Source organism: Rhineura floridana, chromosome 4 (assembly GCF_030035675.1).
Source record: "Rhineura floridana isolate rRhiFlo1 chromosome 4, rRhiFlo1.hap2, whole genome shotgun sequence".
Classification (NCBI taxonomy): domain Eukaryota; kingdom Metazoa; phylum Chordata; class Lepidosauria; order Squamata; family Rhineuridae; genus Rhineura; species Rhineura floridana.
Window position 1 is genome coordinate 142,885,897 of NC_084483.1, and position 18,716 is coordinate 142,904,612.

An 18,716-nucleotide genomic window follows, 5' to 3' on the forward strand; every position below is an offset into this window, starting at 1 on the left:
TTTGCATCTACAGCACAGTGGGGAGGAGAGCCAGTCCAGAGTCTGTGAGTTCATCTCCTGGGTGTCAAGGGTCAGCTAAAGATCACCCCCACAGTGAGTGGCTCAGGGGTTACGTGCCCTGCCACCTGTGCAGCCATGGGCAAGCTGCATAGTCCCAAGGAGCCCAGTTGCCCCCAGCTGGCAGTTGCAGGCAAGGAAGGGGCTGGCTTGTGCAGCTGTGGCAAGCTAAGCAGGCCCTAGCCAGCTGGGGAGGAGTAGCCTCAGAGGGAGGCAATGATAAACCCCCTGTGAATACCGCTTACCATGAAATCCCTATTCATAGGATCGTCACAAGTCGGGATCGACTTGAAGGCTGAAGGCAGTCCATTACGGTTTCTTTCGGTAGGAGTATTCAACAAGATGAAGCCCTCCTGCAATCTGAAGCGGTACAATTCAGGCACATTTACCACTTCCAATGAAAACAGAGAAGATCTTAAACTGAAATTTAAAGGGCTGTTAGCCTGTTACAAACCCCGAGACGTTCCAACCGTAGAACGCAGGCTGGCAGGATTCATGCTGCCTGTTCAACTGCATGGTCTGCTGGGTAACCGACTACTCCCAAGCTGCATGCTGGGAGTCGTAGTTTGGGCTCTTTATCTCTCCGCTGAAGATTTGGGAAGGCTTGGACGGTTCTTTTAAAATATCTGCTCACTGAGGGGTACAGCTGCTCTTCCGAGAGCACTTTCCCACGCGTTCCCCTCGTCCGTAGGGCTGGGCTACGGCCCAAAGACAAACAGAGAGGCGGAGCCGGACTAGGCCGTGCCCCACCCGGGTGCCGGTCGTGGCTCGTTTCCGTCTCCCTGCTGAGCACGGGCGAGCAGGTTTTCTGGGGACGCAGCCCCGGCTGCCCTTTTCCCAACGACGGAGGCGGCTCCATGCTGCCGGCAGCCCCCTCCCGCCCCTCAGCAAGAGGCAGGGCGAGGAGGCGGCGACCGCCTGGGGTCCCGCCCGTGAGCGCTCCGAGGCCGCCTCCCGCGGCCTGAGGGGGACCCTCGCTTTCACTCACAGCGGAGCGCGGGGGGGGAGGATGGCGAACCAACTGGTGATCCTCAACGTCTACGACATGGTAAGTGAACCAGTGACCCGGCCGTGAGGGGCCTGCGGGACAACCTGGCGCTTGACCCCGCCACTTCTCCCTCGTCCCATCACCAGTTCTTAACCCGGTGACGTTTCCCGGGCTCTCATATTTCGCCCTGTTGGCCGCCTTTGCAAGGGGGTCTTCCGCCTGCCTCCCTATCTCCTTCCTTTCGCAAAAGCAATACAGTATAGGAAAATCCTTGTTTAGCTTCTCAGCATTCACATGCTCTCCCTGCCTCCATGCCTTACTGCAGCAACATGATGCTTATTTTACCCTTCGGAAGCCCCTTCCCGCTTTTAAAGAATAACTCGTCTGAAAGGTGCTATGCCCATTTGGAAGCAAGGGACCGGGTGGGTGGTATTATTAAGAGCTCCGAAGTTCTCGCAACAGGTGTGTGAATGCTCAGTTATCTCTCGTTTGGTGTTGGATTCATGCACGTATCCAATCCACTGAACATACTTCAGGCGATTAGTATCTGTAGTACCACACAAAGAAAAAAGGATAGAGATTTGATAAGGATCGATCGGAGTTGACTTGAACACAGTCCTCAAGCTGCCTGCCTTGAGGACTAGAAGACTCTTTTTGCACCTACAAAGAACTAAGAAAGGAGGAGTGTTAGACATTGACACAAGTGGAAACACAACACAAGGTCAGCCCTTGTATAGTCATGTGGACTTAAAAGTCTAAGTTATAGCTACTCTCTAAAGTTATGTCTCTATGTATGGAAAACAATATGTTTAACGCCCTGTTTTCTTTGAGCTAAAGTTTTGCAATCTATTACTTTGCCAGCTCACAAATGACACACCACATCACCCCATCTAATTTAGCTAACAGCTGTTCCTTAACAATTAAGGAGAGCCAGTGCAGTGTAGGGATTTGAATGTCAGAACAGGAGTGGGGATATCTAGGTTCAAATTCCCACTCAGTCATGAAGTTCACTGAGTAACATTGGGTCTGTCAGCATCTCTCTGCCTAGCCTACCTCATGCAATTGGTTTGAGGATTGGAGATTACTATGTATGCCATCTTGAGCTCCTTAGAAGAAAGGTGGGATAATAAATGTGTTAAATAAATAAATTGAAAAATTTTAATAGGAAAACCTGCAGAACAGTTGAAAATACACCAACACGAGCTGTTCATTGTCACATAAAAGGGCAAGAAGATAGAAAATATCTGCTTCGCTTCTGAACATAACATTTAAAAGTACCTGATATTTTCTGTTCCTGAATGCTTCAGCAATTTTTAACAATATTGTTTATTTTTGTGTCACTAATGTATACCTGTTGTATAGTAAATCTGTTTGTGAAAGGTTTTGAATGAGTGCATGCTTTTATCAGCTGGGAGGAAAGTATCAGGGTGCCATGGTGCCCATGGGCACCACATTGAGGATTCCATTGCTAACCTATCTCATAGGGCTCTTTTGAGGATAGAATGAAAGAAGGATCTTGTGCATGCCACCTAAAGTTACTAGGATGGAGACTGAAATGTTGTAATTAATAGACAAATACAATTTCTGCTCCTTTGACTATCCCATTGCTTCTTGTCCTTTCCTACAGTGGTTTAGGATTGTTGTATTACTACCAGAAGATTCCCTCTTTAACTTCTAAAACTGCTGCTGAGTTAGCTCCTCACACTTGTTTCATCCCTCCACCTGGTACTGTCTTCTGCATGGCAACACGTGGATACATGCTTGTTGCAACAGACTTGGAAGGGGAGGGGATGAATTACCGAACCATCTTCCTGTGAGAGGGAGAGCTGTGCAGTCTTCATGACCTTATTAACATTCGTTAGAGTAATTGTGACTAGTAATGTAGTGGCAAATTCAGAAGTGAAGGGTCCCTTCATGACAGTCACATCACCCCCCCACCTTTTTTTGCTGCTGGGTAAAGAATAAGATGTTCATGCCTTCTTTTGCAACAACAGACATTCCTAGGATCCAGTAAGCTTGTAAAGGGAAAGTATTAGCTGCTGAGAAGAGTCTTCTCAGTGACTGACTCACTTCCTTTCACTCTGATTGGCTCCAAATAGCAGGAAAGGATAAGGAAGCATCTTTTCATGCTGATTGGCTCACAGGATGCGGAAGACAAAGGGACCCTGTTGGGACCCTGCTCCCCAAAAAGTCAGGGGTCTAAGACCCCTGGAGACCCTGGATGACTACACCCCTGATTGTGACCCAAATGTAGTAGTGCCATAACCCATTAATATTTTGAAGTAGCCCATTCTGATACATGCACCCACACATTTATAAAGTGGTATTTATATTTGATACTTATGCTTGCATCCAGAAGCTAGCTACTTCCCAAGTATGTATCTGAATGAACAAATTAACTGTCATGATTGCTCCTGCATTACAGAATGCACATGATTTTGGATTTGCATGTTAAAAAATAATGAGAATTAACTCTCAGAAACAAGAACAACTTGCTGCTCTTACGAACTCTTCCTGTTCTACTTTGGTTAAATCCATCCATTTTTTATTCTTTGGTCCTGGAGGACTTTGTAGGAAAATAGTGTTTAATTGCCTTCCACAATGCAATATTTGTCTAGGTCACAAGCAGATTAGATACAATGGGCACTCTTTATATAGAGTAAAACTATAGAAAGATTCCTCATGTCCCATTATTTCCAAAAATAGATTACTAATTAATTGGCAATCTTAACCACAATCTACAGCTAGGTAATAGTGCAGTCTTGTAGAGTAGCCCCAGAAAGTTACTTCTGCAGCCTAGCATACAAAAAGTTTTTATTACTGGGTGAATGGAGATGTGTTTTGAGAAATTCATTAGTTGAGGTATAGCTTTCAGTGTGGATGAGCATGGAGTTTTGGGAATAAAAGCAAAAGTGCTTTGATGCATTATTGTTGTTGGCAACAAATTACTATCAAGTAATATTGTGTTAACCTGTAAGCCGATAAATATATATATCTGAGCCGAGAATTCTAAATCTGTTACATAAAGACTGAGCATAAAGAGATATAATGTATAAAAATTTCCAGAGTGTAAACAAACACCTGCTGTTTACCCTAACTTTGACTAGCATATTCTGGATCAGCAGAATCTCCCAAATAAATTAACTTTGGGTAGAACCGTGACATACCTACTGATTGCAAGGAGACTTATGAAATCATAATGTGGCCAGAAAGTAATTAGGGCATAAGTCTAACTTGTTTGTTTGACAACTTGTAGCATGACAACTTTGGAAGGGTTCCCAAAGGTCACCTAATACAATCTCTTGTGTCTAATATACCCCAAATATATATTTTTTCTATCCCTCCAACCTTTTTAAAATTCATTTTAAATACAACTCATAAAAGCACATTATGTTTTGCAGAGAAGAGTAACTAACCAGAGGGCACCAATTAAATGTTTTGCACATCCAAAAAACTATTTAATAGGATATACTCACATTATTTAAGCAGGCATTCTGTGCCATAATCCCCAAGAAAGCAACCAAGCTGACTGATCTAGTGGTTGAGGAAAAGTTGCAGTACAAATAAGATCCACCAACAATGCAAAGGAGACAGTTACATCTGACTGCCTGTTTAGACCTTTTTTCAGACATAATTATACAGCCACAAGAGTGGCTGCATACTATGGCCAGCGTGGATTTTTCACATTCCGCAATGTTAAATTGAAAATACCCCCATGCCATTCTGCTGCTTCCAATAAGCTCATTTCAGAACAAAACCTTACAAAATTTATAGTCCTCAACTCAGAAACTCTTGCTTAATAACCCTCTAAGTTTTCATGGTCAGAGAGAACTGAGAGTTCAAAGTGTAAAACAAGAGAAATAAATCCAAGCCCCTGTTGAACTTTCTGCTGTCTGTACTCTCATAATTTGTTGAAATTAATTAAAAATCAGCCAAGTTCCCAGAGTACCTGTAATCCTATTACTGACCTTGCCCCATACGCTCACCTTCATCTTCTGCAGTTTAAAAGTTAAAAAAAAAAAAAAAGCCTGGCTGATTTTTAATTAATTTAAGAAATTTAGCATTGAGCACAATGATAAGGCGGGCATGCTCAGTAAGAACCAACTGTCAGTGTTCTAAAAGCCAGACTCACAGCCTGCTGGGCTTACGTAATCAGGGGGCCACACACACACCAGACCTTTATTTCATTTTAGACAGTCATGGCCACCTTTCCTTAAGTGGAGTAGTTTAAGCATAGCAGGCTAAAAACATGCATCTTGGGCAGGTCAAGTTTGTTTTTTCCAGCAGCTAGAGTCATTGCTTAAGTAGCAACATATTGTAATCAGTCTGATTTTACATCAAACTGCAGTTTCGGATTCAACTGTTAATGTGCCCAAAATAGAAATAGAGCATAACCTCCAGTTTGAAACACAAAAGGCTGTCTTCACCATCATATGACACTGACTAATAAAAAGGCTTTGAAATTAATAAAAAATAAATTTGACACAGATTTCTAGGATGAATAATGAGAGAAATATAATTTTCTAGGTTAGATTCTCTGTAGAAACATTAGTAACACAGAAAAGAAGCAATGTAAGAAGAACACCAACAAACATACAAAAATGTAATTCTCCATCTTTGGAGATGGCAGGTGCTGCCACCACTCACCATATACTCAGAGGCACATGTTACCAAATTCTTCCAAGCTACACAGGAAGTGGATAGGACTGTGAAAGACCAACCCAAGTTGTGTTTGCATTTTAACAAATGTGTAGGGCAGTACAATATCTCAGAGAGAAGGTCAGGTCTCCTGCTCCCCTGGTGCATTTACTATAGCTGTCCAATTTCCCTGCTTTTTAAAGTTCAATAGAAATATCTGTGAGCTGTAGGCAGTGGTGTGCTGGAGCCGGCTCGTACTGGCTCGCTAGAGCCGATTGTTAAATTTTCATGAATTTTGTGAGCCAGTTGTTGAGCTCCCTGCTCTCCAGCTGATCTCGCCGGAGCAGGGGAAAATCAGCTGTGGCATGCTTCAGCTGATCTTCTCCTTTTCCGGCGCGATCTGACTCCAGCGCTCCAGCTGATCTCGCTGGAGGAGGGGAAGATCAGCTGTAGCTCCTCGTCCGGCGCGATCAGACGCCCGCACTCCAGCTGATCGCGCCCAAGGAGGGGAAGATCAGCTGTAGAGCACCACAGCTGATCTTCTCCTCCTCGGGAGCGATCAGACCCCTGCGCTCCACCTGATCATGCCAGAGGAGTAACTAGAGAAATAGAAGTGGTAACTAGAGGAATAAGGTTGATGTGGTGTGACTTATTCTTGATAAATCCATGCTGATGTTCAGATAGTGGAAATCACCATTACTATTACGTTTTAAGTTTTTATAACTGTTTTAGAATGCATTATCCATGTCTTCTGGTTGGCTGTGTGATATATAGCATACCATCAAAACAACCTTTTGTTTCTCCTATTCTCATCCAGAGGCTTTCACAGGGCTTCCACTTTGGTGGATTTCCATGCAGGGTATATACATTATTTACATATAATGCCACTTCTCCCCTTTTCTGTTGGGTCTATTCATTGCTATATTCCATTCACAAGTCTAATTTATTATTTTATTTATTAAATGTATATCCTGTCCTTCCTTCCAGAATGAGCCCGGGGGGCAAACAAGTGATGAAACACACGCAAAAAATCTATAAGACCTCTTTAGCTTACCAAATTTCAATGATACCGATCAGACTGCATTTACCTCCCTGTACTAGAAGTTCATCCTATCGGTTTTCCATATGCCATGCCATCAGAGACATGTATGTTGCATCTTCCCAGTTTCTCTGCTATATTTATCTGCAAATTACTGGGTACCACCTCCACTCTCCTGCTTTTTCCTTTACCTGAAAGATGTGATCCAGTGAAAAGATCCTCTGTGTGCATAAAGATATGCCTAAGTCTAAGATTGTACTCTCTAAATGGATGGGTAGTACAACTAGCAAGATATTACCTGGTTGAAAGTGATATTGATGCTTTAAGATCTTCACTTTAGAAATCATAATTAGCTTTGTTGGTTGTTAGAAAAAACCCCAAAGCCACAATTGGAAATACCTTCATTAGAATCTAAGGAAAAGTCATTTAGTAGTGAGAAAGTATTGGGTTCTCCAGAGCTGCTCTTTTTGCTGGATGTTAAACAAAGCAAGAATTGGTGCAGTAAGAGAGAAATCTAAGCATAATGGGAAAAGCCCCAAATTGCAGTCTTAATAGTCTTAAGATGGAGTGTGGGATGTGTTACTTAGACCTAATTAATGCAAGACCCCTCCGTCTAACTTTCATTGATTTCTACCTCCTCATGCCCCATCTCACACACTCCAGAGAGTCCCCCAAACATCAAGAGGCTTTTTGGAGGGATGCAGTGTGCTACAGTGGGAGGGGGGAGGCCCACTGTGCGGATGGACCTCTCAGCTCTGGATCCAGCCCTATAGAACCTCGTCTGAACTTTTAAATCTTTATTATTAGATGAATTGCTTCATTTGAATCATAGCTTGTTCATCAGGGCTCCCTCCCTACCTTTTTGAAACTGAATATTTATAATATTCTCAAATATCTAATTTAAACAATAAGATCAGCTTCTGTGGCTGTGTACAGAAGGAAAAAGGGGCTAAACGAGTGCTCTGACTTGGCTTGTGCAGTAACAGTAAAGCGACTAAAATGCATAATAAAAATGGAGGCACAACTTTCTCCCAGGCATTTCAGCATGTGTTTTAAATTGTTTTTATATTGTTTTAAATTTTGTTTTAAATTGATTTTAAAATATGTGTTTTAAATTGTATATTTGTTTTAATGTTTTTGGTTGCTGTAAACCGCCCAGAGAGCTTCGGCTATGGGGCGGTATACAAGTGCAATAAATAAATAAATAAATAAATAAATAAATAAACTAAATTTGAGAGTGTCCATCACCTGTATGGGAGAGGAAAGCCTTGATTCAATTCCCCCCAAACAGGTGGCTAGTAGTATCAAAGTTGTCCATATTAGGAAACATGCATGCTGACACATATCAAAGTTCATATTGTGATTACTAGATGTTAGAGAAGCCTTGCGCAAATTGAGAGCCACAAAGCTTAATGAAACTCACCAGCCATGAGTGGCAGCCACCAGGGTTCACAAGATCTCCTGGGTTTGATGCCTGCCTGGCAGGCTGACTTGGGAGATTGTGAAGCACCTAGAAGACTGGATGCCCTGATAAATTTGTGAATATTTTGCGACTCCTTCATGACAACAACAATTTTGGACAACAATGGCTTTCAGAGCAATCCATTCAGAGTCGGATCGGGCGTAAAACAGGGGTGCGTCATTGCTCCCACCTTATTTGCTATCTTCATTGCTATGATTCTACACCTTATTGAGAGGAAACTTCCTACTGGTGTGGAAATCATATATCAAACAGATGGAAAGCTTTTTAATCTCAGTAGGCTGAAAGCAAAAAGTAAGGTAATGTCAACCTCTGTCGTAGAACTTCAATATGCCGATGATAATGTAGTCTCTGGACATTCAGAGAAAGATCTTAAAAGTATCCTAAATGTTATCGCAGAAGCATATAGAAAGCCTGGGCTCTCACTTAATATTAAAAAAAACAAAGTGCTTCATCAGCAGGTGCGAACTAGTCTCTCTGTAGCACCATCAATCCTGCTTAATGGTGTGACATTGGAGAATGTTGATCATTTCCCCTATCTTGGCAGCCATCTCTCTGTAAAAGCTGACATTGATGCTGAAATTCAACATCGTCTGAGCTCTGCGAGTGCCGCATTCTCCCGAATGAAGCGTAGAGTGTTTGAGGATCGGAATATTCGCAGGGAGACCAAATGATCTTCTCCTCTTGTGGTCCAATCAGACTCCCGCACTCCACCTGATTGCACCGGAGGAGGGGAAGATCAGCTGTAGCCCTGCGCTGCACCCTTGGTGCCATTCAAAAATAACTTCTGACTTTTTGCTAGGTCTTTTGGCAGAATCTAACACTCCCTCAGTTTCCCATCTCTGGACTCCATAAAGATGGAGCATCTCAAAGAAGCAGTGGAAATTAGAAAGCCTAATTGCTTGGCTGCCTAGGAGAGAAGCGGTTTTTGAGAGTGGTGACTACAGCTGTGGTTGCTTTGTGTGTTGCTCGGGATAATTGTCCTCTGTTGTCAGATCTTCTCCGCTTGCTTGTTGTGACACACAAGGAGGAACAGAACAACACGATATGCTTAATTATTTTCTGGTAGGCCAAGTTCCTTTAGGGAGAGAAGAGGAAGAAGAAGCCACAACAAAACTTATCAATTGGAGGAGTTTATTCTAGAAGACATGGAACGTGAATCATTCTGCTGTGGCACATCATACCAGAGTCACAGCTGCCAAGACAGGATTCCTGTGTACAGATAAATATATAAGGCTGAAATCCAGTTTACCCAAGCCTCAGTACATTACAATGGACTTTGTTTTCTTCCTGACCCCAGAGAGACTAAAAAAACCCTACATAGCTGTTAATATTTCTAAGTCTCTGGGCTCCAAGTGCCAATGCAAGAGGCCAATTAGCTGAATCAAAAATGGTATTTGAACATGCAAAGGCTTTTTTAGGCTTCCAGTGGCATAAGGGCCTTATCCCCAGAAGGTTTAAGCAACATATCTCAAAGTTGGGCTCCTGCTGAGTGGGATATAAATAAAATAAATAAAATAAAGTCTAAACCACATGGAAATCCCTAATCCATCAAATCCAGCACTCCATAAACCATAGATGCACCATCTATTCCTTGAGCTTTCCTCACCTGAACTTCTTCATGGATTTTGGATTTCCGAATTACTTGATCTCACATTTCTGAAATGAAACCAATACATCAGGAATTCTCCATTTTTCCATTGTGAATATTTCTAATTTTTGTATATTGTGCATATTCATAGCTTGCCATAGCTTTCTGTTCTTTCATTTCATAAAAACATTTCATAAAAACTGACAAATCACCAGGCCGGGATGGCATCCACCCGAGAGTTCTCAAAGAACTCAAATGTGAAATTGCTGATCTGCTAACTAAAATATGTAACTTGTCCCTCGGGTCCTCCTCCGTGCCTGAGGACTGGAAAGTGGCAAATGTAACGCCAATCTTCAAAAAGGGATCCAGAGGGGATCCCGGAAATTACAGGCCAGTTAGCTTACTTCTGTCCCTGGAAAACTGGTAGAAAGTATTATTAAAGCTAGATTAACTAAGCACATAGAAGAACAAGCCTTGCTGAAGCAGAGCCAGCATGGCTTCTGCAAGGGAAAGTCCTGTCTCAGTAACCTATTAGAATTCTTTGAGAGTGTCAACAAGCATATAGATAGAGGGGATCCAGTGGACATAGTGTACTTAGACTTTCAAAAAGCGTTTGACAAGGTACCTCACCAAAGGCTTCTGAGGAAGCTTAGCAGTCATGGAATAAGAGGAGAGGTCCTCTTGTGGATAAGGAATTGGTTAAGAAGCAGAAAGCAGAGAGTAGGAATAAACGGACAGTTCTCCCAATGGAGGGCTGTAGAAAGTGGAGTCCCTCAAGGATCGGTATTGGGACCTGTACTTTTCAACTTGTTCATTAATGACCTAGAATTAGGAGTGAGCAGTGAAGTGGCCAAGTTTCCTGACGACACTAAAGTGTTCAGGGTTGTTAAAACAAAAAGGGATTGCGAAGAGCTCCAAAAAGACCTCTCCAAACTGAGTGAATGGGTGGAAAAATGGCAAATGCAATTCAATATAAACAAGTGTAAAATTAAGCATATTGGAGCAAAAAACCTGAATTTCACATATACGCTCATGGGGTCTGAACTGGCGGTGACCGACCAGGAGAGAGACCTCGGGGTTGTAGTGGACAGCACGATGAAAATGTCGACCCAGTGTGCAGCAGCTGTGAAAAAGGCGAATTCCATGCTAGGGATAATTAGGAAAGGTATTGAAAATAAAACAGCCGAGATCATAATGCCATTGTATAAATCTGTGGTGTGGCCGCATTTGGAATTATGTGTACAGTTCTGGTCGCCTCATCTCAAAAAGGATATTATAGAGTTGGAAAAGGTTCAGAAGAGGGCAACCAGAATGATCAAGGGGATGGAGCGACTCCCTTATGAGGAAAGGTTGCAGCATTTGGGGCTTTTTAGTTTAGAGAAAAGGCGGGTCAGAGGAGACATGATAGAAGTATATAAAATTATGCATGGCATTGAGAAAGTGGATAGAGAAAAGTTCTTCTCCCTCTCTCATAATACTAGAACTCATGGACATTCAAAGAAGCTGAATGTTGGAAGATTCAGGACAGACAAAAGGAAGTACTTGTTTACTCAGTGCATAGTTAAACTATGGAATTTGCTCCCACAAGACTCAGCAATGGCCATCAGCTTGGTTGCAGTTGAGGGGTGAAATAAAACACAGAGACGTCAGCTTGGGTTGAACAAGGGCCACTTTATTTAAATTATAGTAAACAAAACCCAATTTAAAGTGACCTGCAGAGGTAAACCTAGGTGCGGGAACTGTCTATAAGCATGTAGCTTGCCATACAGCTCTCGGGCGACCAGCCCCTGCTGGGGCAAGGGCAAGCCCATCTGCTTACCCTTTACCCCAGCCACACCCTGCAGGTGAGTAGGGGGGCCTTCCCACATCATCCCCACCCAGGGCCGTATAACCCCTGGGTAGATGAGGATAAGTTGGCCCCAGAAGCAGCCCATATCCTGCCCTCGAGCCGTAAAGCCCTGAGAGACAGGCCTCTGGAACCGCCAATCACCTCCAAAGGTGCCTAAGGGGGCCACCTAGCTGTCCTTACCTATTTCCCTTCCCGCACCTTCCCACCACAAAAGGGGGACAAATCTCTATTTAGTCCCCCTTTACCCCACTGCCAAGAAACATCTCTCGCAGACACCCCTGCAGGTCGCCCAAAATAAGTCGTTACCTGCATGAGACAGGTGAACGCCATCGGCCCTGTACAGTTCACCCTTCCGGTGCTGAATGCGGGGATGCGGAATGGCCAACCCCCCCTGCCCAAGAAGAGCCCACCGAATTTGCCGGTTGACCTTCTTCCATGAATGATCAATTCCAGCTGGATCCCATATGCCGCGCCATGTCTGACCACATCAGACGCACCAAAGGCCAATGCTGCCTTATTACTTGCATGTCCTTACATGCCTGTACGCTGAGGGCCTTGCCCTGCTTCACGCCGCGGTCATTACCACCGAGGTGGATGACCATTGCCTGCGGAAATATCCGCACCACACCTTGCTGGAACAGAGCGGGTAGGAGCCACTCCCCATGCATTCCTTGCCGGTCCAGCCACTGCACAACAGCCCCTCTACTGAGGCCCAACTGCGAGCACATGCTCGAATTTGCTGCCCTCCAGGGTGCCCGGAAGACCATGCTGTGGCCGCATATTAGGATGTGCATCTGCTCTATCCCTGTCCAGCAACCTGTCAAAACAATGAAGCTTGTGAGGCCGCTACATTCCCTTGCCCTCTAAAAGTGGGAAATATAGCCCTTGTACGCATCAGAGGACCAAAGTCCCACGCCCTGTACCAGTGCCTGTGGGAAACTAAAACCTGCTGCCATAAAAGCAGCCCCAATTCGAGATGAATAGGTTCCAACTGTAAGGTGTCGTACCCCAGCCCCTACAATGCTCGTTTGTGAGGCCGCCGCATCCCCCTGCCCTCTAAAAGGGGGGAATATAGCCATTATATGCATCAGAGGCCCAAAGTCCCACGTCCTGTACTAGTGCCGGGAGGAAACCAAAAACCTGCTGCCATAGAAGCAGCTCCCATTTTAATTGAATAGGTTCCAGACTGGAAGGGGTCATACCCCAGCCCCTGCAATGCTTGTTTTGTTAATGCCAAAACTGGTATTGTTGATCCAGATAGGCATATATGGCCTATAGCTAGGGGGTCCAGATTAGCCTGGGTGAATAAATACCCTTCGGCAGAGGTTGGGCGCTGAGGCAAGGTCAACCGTACATGCCTTCCCTTACACCTCTGGTCTGTTCTAGACCTTCCACGTTGAGCAAGCATAACCCCCCCTCCCTGGAAACATCAAAACTGGAGGGCATGTCGAGAGAGGTCTCACGTAGAGCCAGCCACCACCTCTTTTCTCCTGAAATCCCCAAAACAGTGTATGAGCCACTGCCTGGAATAGCTTGGGTCTTAACTGAAGGAACAGACCATTTCCCACTGGTCCACTACACCCATAAAATGTCCAGCAAGAAGGGTCGATGGGGATAGGGAAAAAACCGCCAGCCTGGCTAAGAAAGCTTACCTCGAAGTGTTCACACTGCCATGCCCCTTCTCCTGCCGTGCCGTCTATCAGGAATATCAGCAGGTGACTCACCAGAAAGGCCACTCTGGCATATAGCCCTTGCCGGCCCAGAATTCCTGAATACCTGTTTTCTAGAAGCTGGCGAGCATGCTGGGGTAATGTAACCCATTGAATCCAAGGGAATTCCAGTGCGCAGCTCACGGGATTAGCCCCCCTTCACACTGCCCCTGCTGCCCTATTCTGCATTCTGATAGCTGGTGATCATGCTAGGGCAATAGATAGGCTTATGGCCTTCTCAGACTCCCTGCATAAACTTCTCCCAGAACAACGGGACAGGCAAGGGCCATGAATCCTAGTGTTCCTAATTATAAGAGAGTTATGAGACCCGACCCCAGGCCATGAGCCCTTCTGTCCAAAAGTCGCCTTCCAACCCCGGAAAAGAGTTAATGAAAGGTAACATTCATAGTTAAAACCCCTTCCCGAATCCAGGCTTGCAACCGTAGGAAAGGGAACCACACGGCCAGGTCAGTGCATAAGGCAGCCATAACCCTGAATTCATAGTATGGGTGTTCAAGCCCCATCATAGCATAATAACCCCCTTAAAAGACCCCTAACATCAAGAGGGCCGAAAGGAAACACTTCATGGTCCCAATCCAGGATCTCATCTGGGCCGGTTCAAGCTTGCCCCTGTGCAGCTTTCAGCTGCCATACCTATGAACATCCACTCAGACAGATAGTGCCCCACTGCTTAGGAGCCCACTTGTCTCCTGACTGCCCCCTCACGGAGGCTCTGAAGCACTCCATGCGAGAATTATAGCATTCTGTAGGTAATGTTCTGCCACTACAAATGCATAAGGCATATGTGCGCACTATGATGATGGAGTGCAGCTCACTGACCCTAGACTAACTAGTGTGAACCCCTCACTGCCTGCCCCTTTGAATAAGACTGCGTGACCAAGTGTACTTCTGTACATTCTGACCACAGCCGTTATTGCCATGACTAAATGGGGTGAAGATTGTAGGCCATGAGGGCCAGCCGTGAGTTGGAGGCCATGAAGGCCAGCCAGGAGTTGGGGTATGAGACTGGGAAACAAAAGGCAAACACCCTAACATAACAAACCTCCCCTTAAACCAGGTAGCCTGCTAACCAAGTTCATAGTACCTGGAGTCTAACTGGGGAAGGGACACCTGTCCCTAAGCAGCCAGTCGCTCCTTCTTACCCTTTTGAAGGCCTCTTGCCTCTTATCTCCCTGTTGCCCATATCCGTCTGCAAAAAGGAAATCATTTATGAGTAAGTACACTTTACCAACTATTAGTTCATTGCAGCTCACCCAGTTCTGCTAAATCGCGGAGACTAAGGATTAGCCCAGCCTTGGTCCCCCCTGCCGCAGCTTTCTCTTAGCGGGTGTCAAACGCCAATCAAATACAAGTATCCATGTAAGGGTTGCATGTTATGCATGACATCAAGTAATTGTGGTGAGAAATCCCACACAGAAAGGTTTTGTTATTGTGAAATCCTCAGGAAGGGGTGAAGAGTCTGCCTGGATCTTAAAATGGAGCCTCCGCATCAAACAGCATCTAAGATTCTGTCAAGGTAACACATGTTTCAGAACGTCTAAGATCCCGTAAATGATCAGAATCCGATAAGTATTCTGTCTTTTCCTCTGTATTCCTGTCTACTGCTCCAGCCATACTATCGTCTGTTAGACCTACAAATCCCTGCAGACATTTGCATGTCCTTCCTTAAATATAATTAATGCCATAAGCTTTGTTGTTGATATGAGCCCAAGTTCTTGGGACCAAATTCGAATAAATGCCAGTTCTGCCACAGAGTTAACAAGGAATGTGTAACTGACACTTGAAAGGATCACTGTCCTTTCAGCCACCATGTAATAAAATTAATAGCACAAAGTACCTTGAACCTAATATAAGCCTAACCAAATAGAACTCACATCCAAAGGCTTGTGCCGCCTTCTCTCTCGTAATTGATTCCAAGCCTATAGCTGTCGTATGGGGGGGGTGGTTCAAAATTGCCCAAAGGCCCGCATTTTATGAGGGGACCTTTGACCCCCCCTTTTCCTGTCTTGGTGGCATTACTGCTTTAAATTATTATCTTTTCGGCGCCAGGTAAAGACCTACCTCTTTGCCCAGGCATTTTAAATGCTAAATTTTAAATTTAATCTATTTTAATTTTAATTTTTGTCTTAATTTTGTTTTAAATATGTTTTCATATTGTATTGTACCCACATCTGTATTTTAATCTGTTTTTATCTTGTTGTACACCGCCGTGAGAGCTTGTTACTAAAGGGCGGTGTGAAAGTGCAATAAATAATAATAATAATAATAATAATAATAATAATAATAAATCCACCCTTGACTTATAATTATAACATTATTATTATTAATTTTATACCCAATGACTGTATGTGACTCCCTCATTACCAGTCCTTGGCTCCCACTTATAACTATGAATTCCATTATGATAGTATTATTATTAATAATACTAATAACATAAGCCATCGACTGTCCTGACCTTAGAATAATGGATACAATTACAATCATTAGTCATAAGTATTATAAACAGTGCATATAAAGTAGGATTTCTCTAATTAAACCCCCCCCAGCTCCTGTTACCCAATCCTTAGTTCAAAACCACATGTACATTATTATTATTTATTATTATTATTAGCCACAGAAAAGACAAGCACAATTTAATATTAGAAACTACCAACTGTAATAAGTCACTGCCTGCAAAGTATGATTAATCTTGCAGCTCTTTCGCTTAAAATTATTTTGGTTACTTATACTACTGTAAGTGTGTGTAATCTTGCTTAACCAACTGGCTAAATTATAGTTATAATATAATTACCTATGTGAGGACTATACTAAGTTAATTACTGTAAAAGTATGAGCCACCACCCCTGAAGGTGTGATCTTGCTTAAACTAGCTGTTACCAGCAGCCGTGAAGCCAGAAGCCTCAAACCAGCCGTTGGGGGGATTGTTATGATCTTGCTTAAACCGGCTGCTAAAAGCCGCCGGGAAACAGAAACCTCAAGCCAGCAGGGGGTGAGTGAGTTCCATCCCTGTCAAGCCTTGCAGGCCTCGCTCACGAGGCCCGCTCCAGCCGCAGCCGCTCCTTCTACAGCACCCCCAAGCCGGAGCCGGCTCCACCCCCCCATGGGGAAGCAAAGCAGCTGAAATCGGCCCCTAATGAGGCCCATGTGCTGCAGAAACCAAGCGCCTAAAATGGCGCCGACCGTGCGGCCTTAACAGAACAGCCGCTGCCGTTTCACCGCGCTGCGTTCCACTCTGTCCCTCGTCGTCCATGTCGTCCACGTCAAGCAGCAGAAGAGGAAGGTGGAAGGGGCGGCTGGACTTACATAGTCCTATAGTCCCCGCCCCTTACGCTGCACGTCGCGCTGACGTCACGGGCGCGACGGGCGCGACGGGCGACGTTGCCCCATTAACAGATGGGGGCAGCGTCTTCACCCCCACCTGCAATCATGCCCCGCTCGTCAGCTGCACGGCGAGCGGAGCTTCGTATGGCTTTAAAAGAAGATTAGACAAATTCATGGAGGACAGGGCTATCAGTGGCTACTAGCCGTGATGGCTGTGCTCTGCCACCCTAGTCAGAGGCAGAATGCTTCTGAAAACCAGTTGCCGGAAGCCTCAGGAGGGGAGAGTGTTCTTGCACTTGGGTCCTGCTTGCGGGCTTCCCCCAGGCACCTGGTTGGCCACTGTGAGAACAGGATGCTGGACTAGATGGGCCACTGGCCTGATCCGGCAGGCTCTTCTTACGTTCTTATGTTCTTATATGTGACTTTCATCCTTTATTATATGCATTGATAAAACACTGTAATAAAACAAAATAAAAGCAGGCTTGATCTTATTTGATTCAACCACATTTTTTGTGAGTGGCTCTTTACCAATGTGCAGGAATACATGTGTGCATCAGTAAAACAATGCACAAAAAGAAATTAGATGCATTCAACATTCAGTTCATTTTTTCTCGACTTTTGCAGTGTATCAGTGCATTATGCATTGGTAATGTAGGACCATAGGAAGCTGCCTTATACAGAGTCAGACCATTGGCCATCTACCTCAGTATGGTCTACACTGATTGGCAGCAGCTCTCCAGGATTTCAGACAGTGAGTGAGTCTTTCCTAGCCCTACCTGGAGATGCTGGGAATTGAACCTGGGACCTTCTACATGCAAAACAGATGCTCAGTCACTGAACTATGACCCTTTCCCATCCTAGACTAGGTGGAACTAACTTGTTATGGCATCAGGTTATGTGCACCACAGTACCAGACATATCTAAGGATGGGTTGCCATAATATAATCCCATAACTAAAAGCAAGCAAAATAGTTTATCCAGTTTTTAAATCAAGTAAATCAATTCCAGACAAGCGTTTGTGGAGTACAGTCCACTTCCTCTGATGCCTGTCTTCAAATGGGTTGCAGTTTATGAAAGCTTATGCCATGATATATTTGTCTATCTTCAAGGTGCCACAAGGCTCTTTGCTGTTTTTACTTAAGCAGACTAAAATAGATAGAAAGGCCATAAGGTCAAATTGTATATGCATGTACTGAGTTAAAGAGCAACACTTACGTAATAGAATCTGGAATACAAACGAAAGACATGTGGTGGAACTGAAGTTATGTGTGGTGTTGTATGCATATGTATATTCTGATACATGTGCTCATGTTCTGTTTGTGGGCTTCCCAGGGCATCTGGTTGCCCTAATGGACTAGATTGCTGGACTAAATTTGCCTGTGGTGACATCCAACAGGGCTTTTCTTATGCTCATTTAAAGCAATAATGGCCTAACATTTTCAGTCTGAGGGCAGCATTCTAGGTTGGCCAGCCTTCTAAGGGCTGCCTGCCTGTGGTGGTCATGGCCAAAGTTTCCACTGAGCATTTGCTCTCATGTGCACTCACTGCAATTGTGCAGCATATACCACACACACTCTCCACTCATTCAGTCTCTTTCTTGCACTCAAATATTCACAATCTCTGTCTTACTCAAAGAGAAGGGGAGGGGATCATCCTTAAGACTTCACGAGAGATTTTCTGTTATTGGTATGGAGACGGGTTATCAGGGGGAGAACACTTCCTCACACTTCCAGCATGCATCTATGCCAAGGTAGGTGAGAGCTGGTTGTTAAACATTTACCAGCACACTACTGGCTATAGGTACATTGTTAAACCCCAGGGATTTTTTGCCTATTAGTGAATTAAAACTAAATGGCTTCTTCTGTGATTGTCCTTATAAAAATTCTAGACCTTTGTTACTTGGGTAAAGATACTGTGGTTTTCCACCTTATATCACTTTATTCTGTATATATAGCTTTGTGTTCTTCATTATAATTTTGTTTTGATGTAACATGAACAGAAGTGCTTATTTGGAATCCCTCCA

The 18,716-nt window shown here is 44.3% G+C and overlaps 1 protein-coding gene across 1 annotated transcript in view; it reads left to right on the forward strand.

The window, feature by feature from the left end:
• Nucleotides 1-582: 582 nt before the first annotated feature.
• DESI2 (desumoylating isopeptidase 2) overlaps nt 583-18,716 on the forward strand; it is a 37,992-nt gene continuing 19,858 nt past the window's right edge. The window contains exon 1 of the mRNA XM_061624629.1: nt 583-1,105. Within this exon, the coding sequence (XP_061480613.1) occupies nt 1,067-1,105 (39 nt within the window). The 5' untranslated portion in view covers nt 583-1,066. The remainder of the gene's footprint in view (nt 1,106-18,716) is intronic.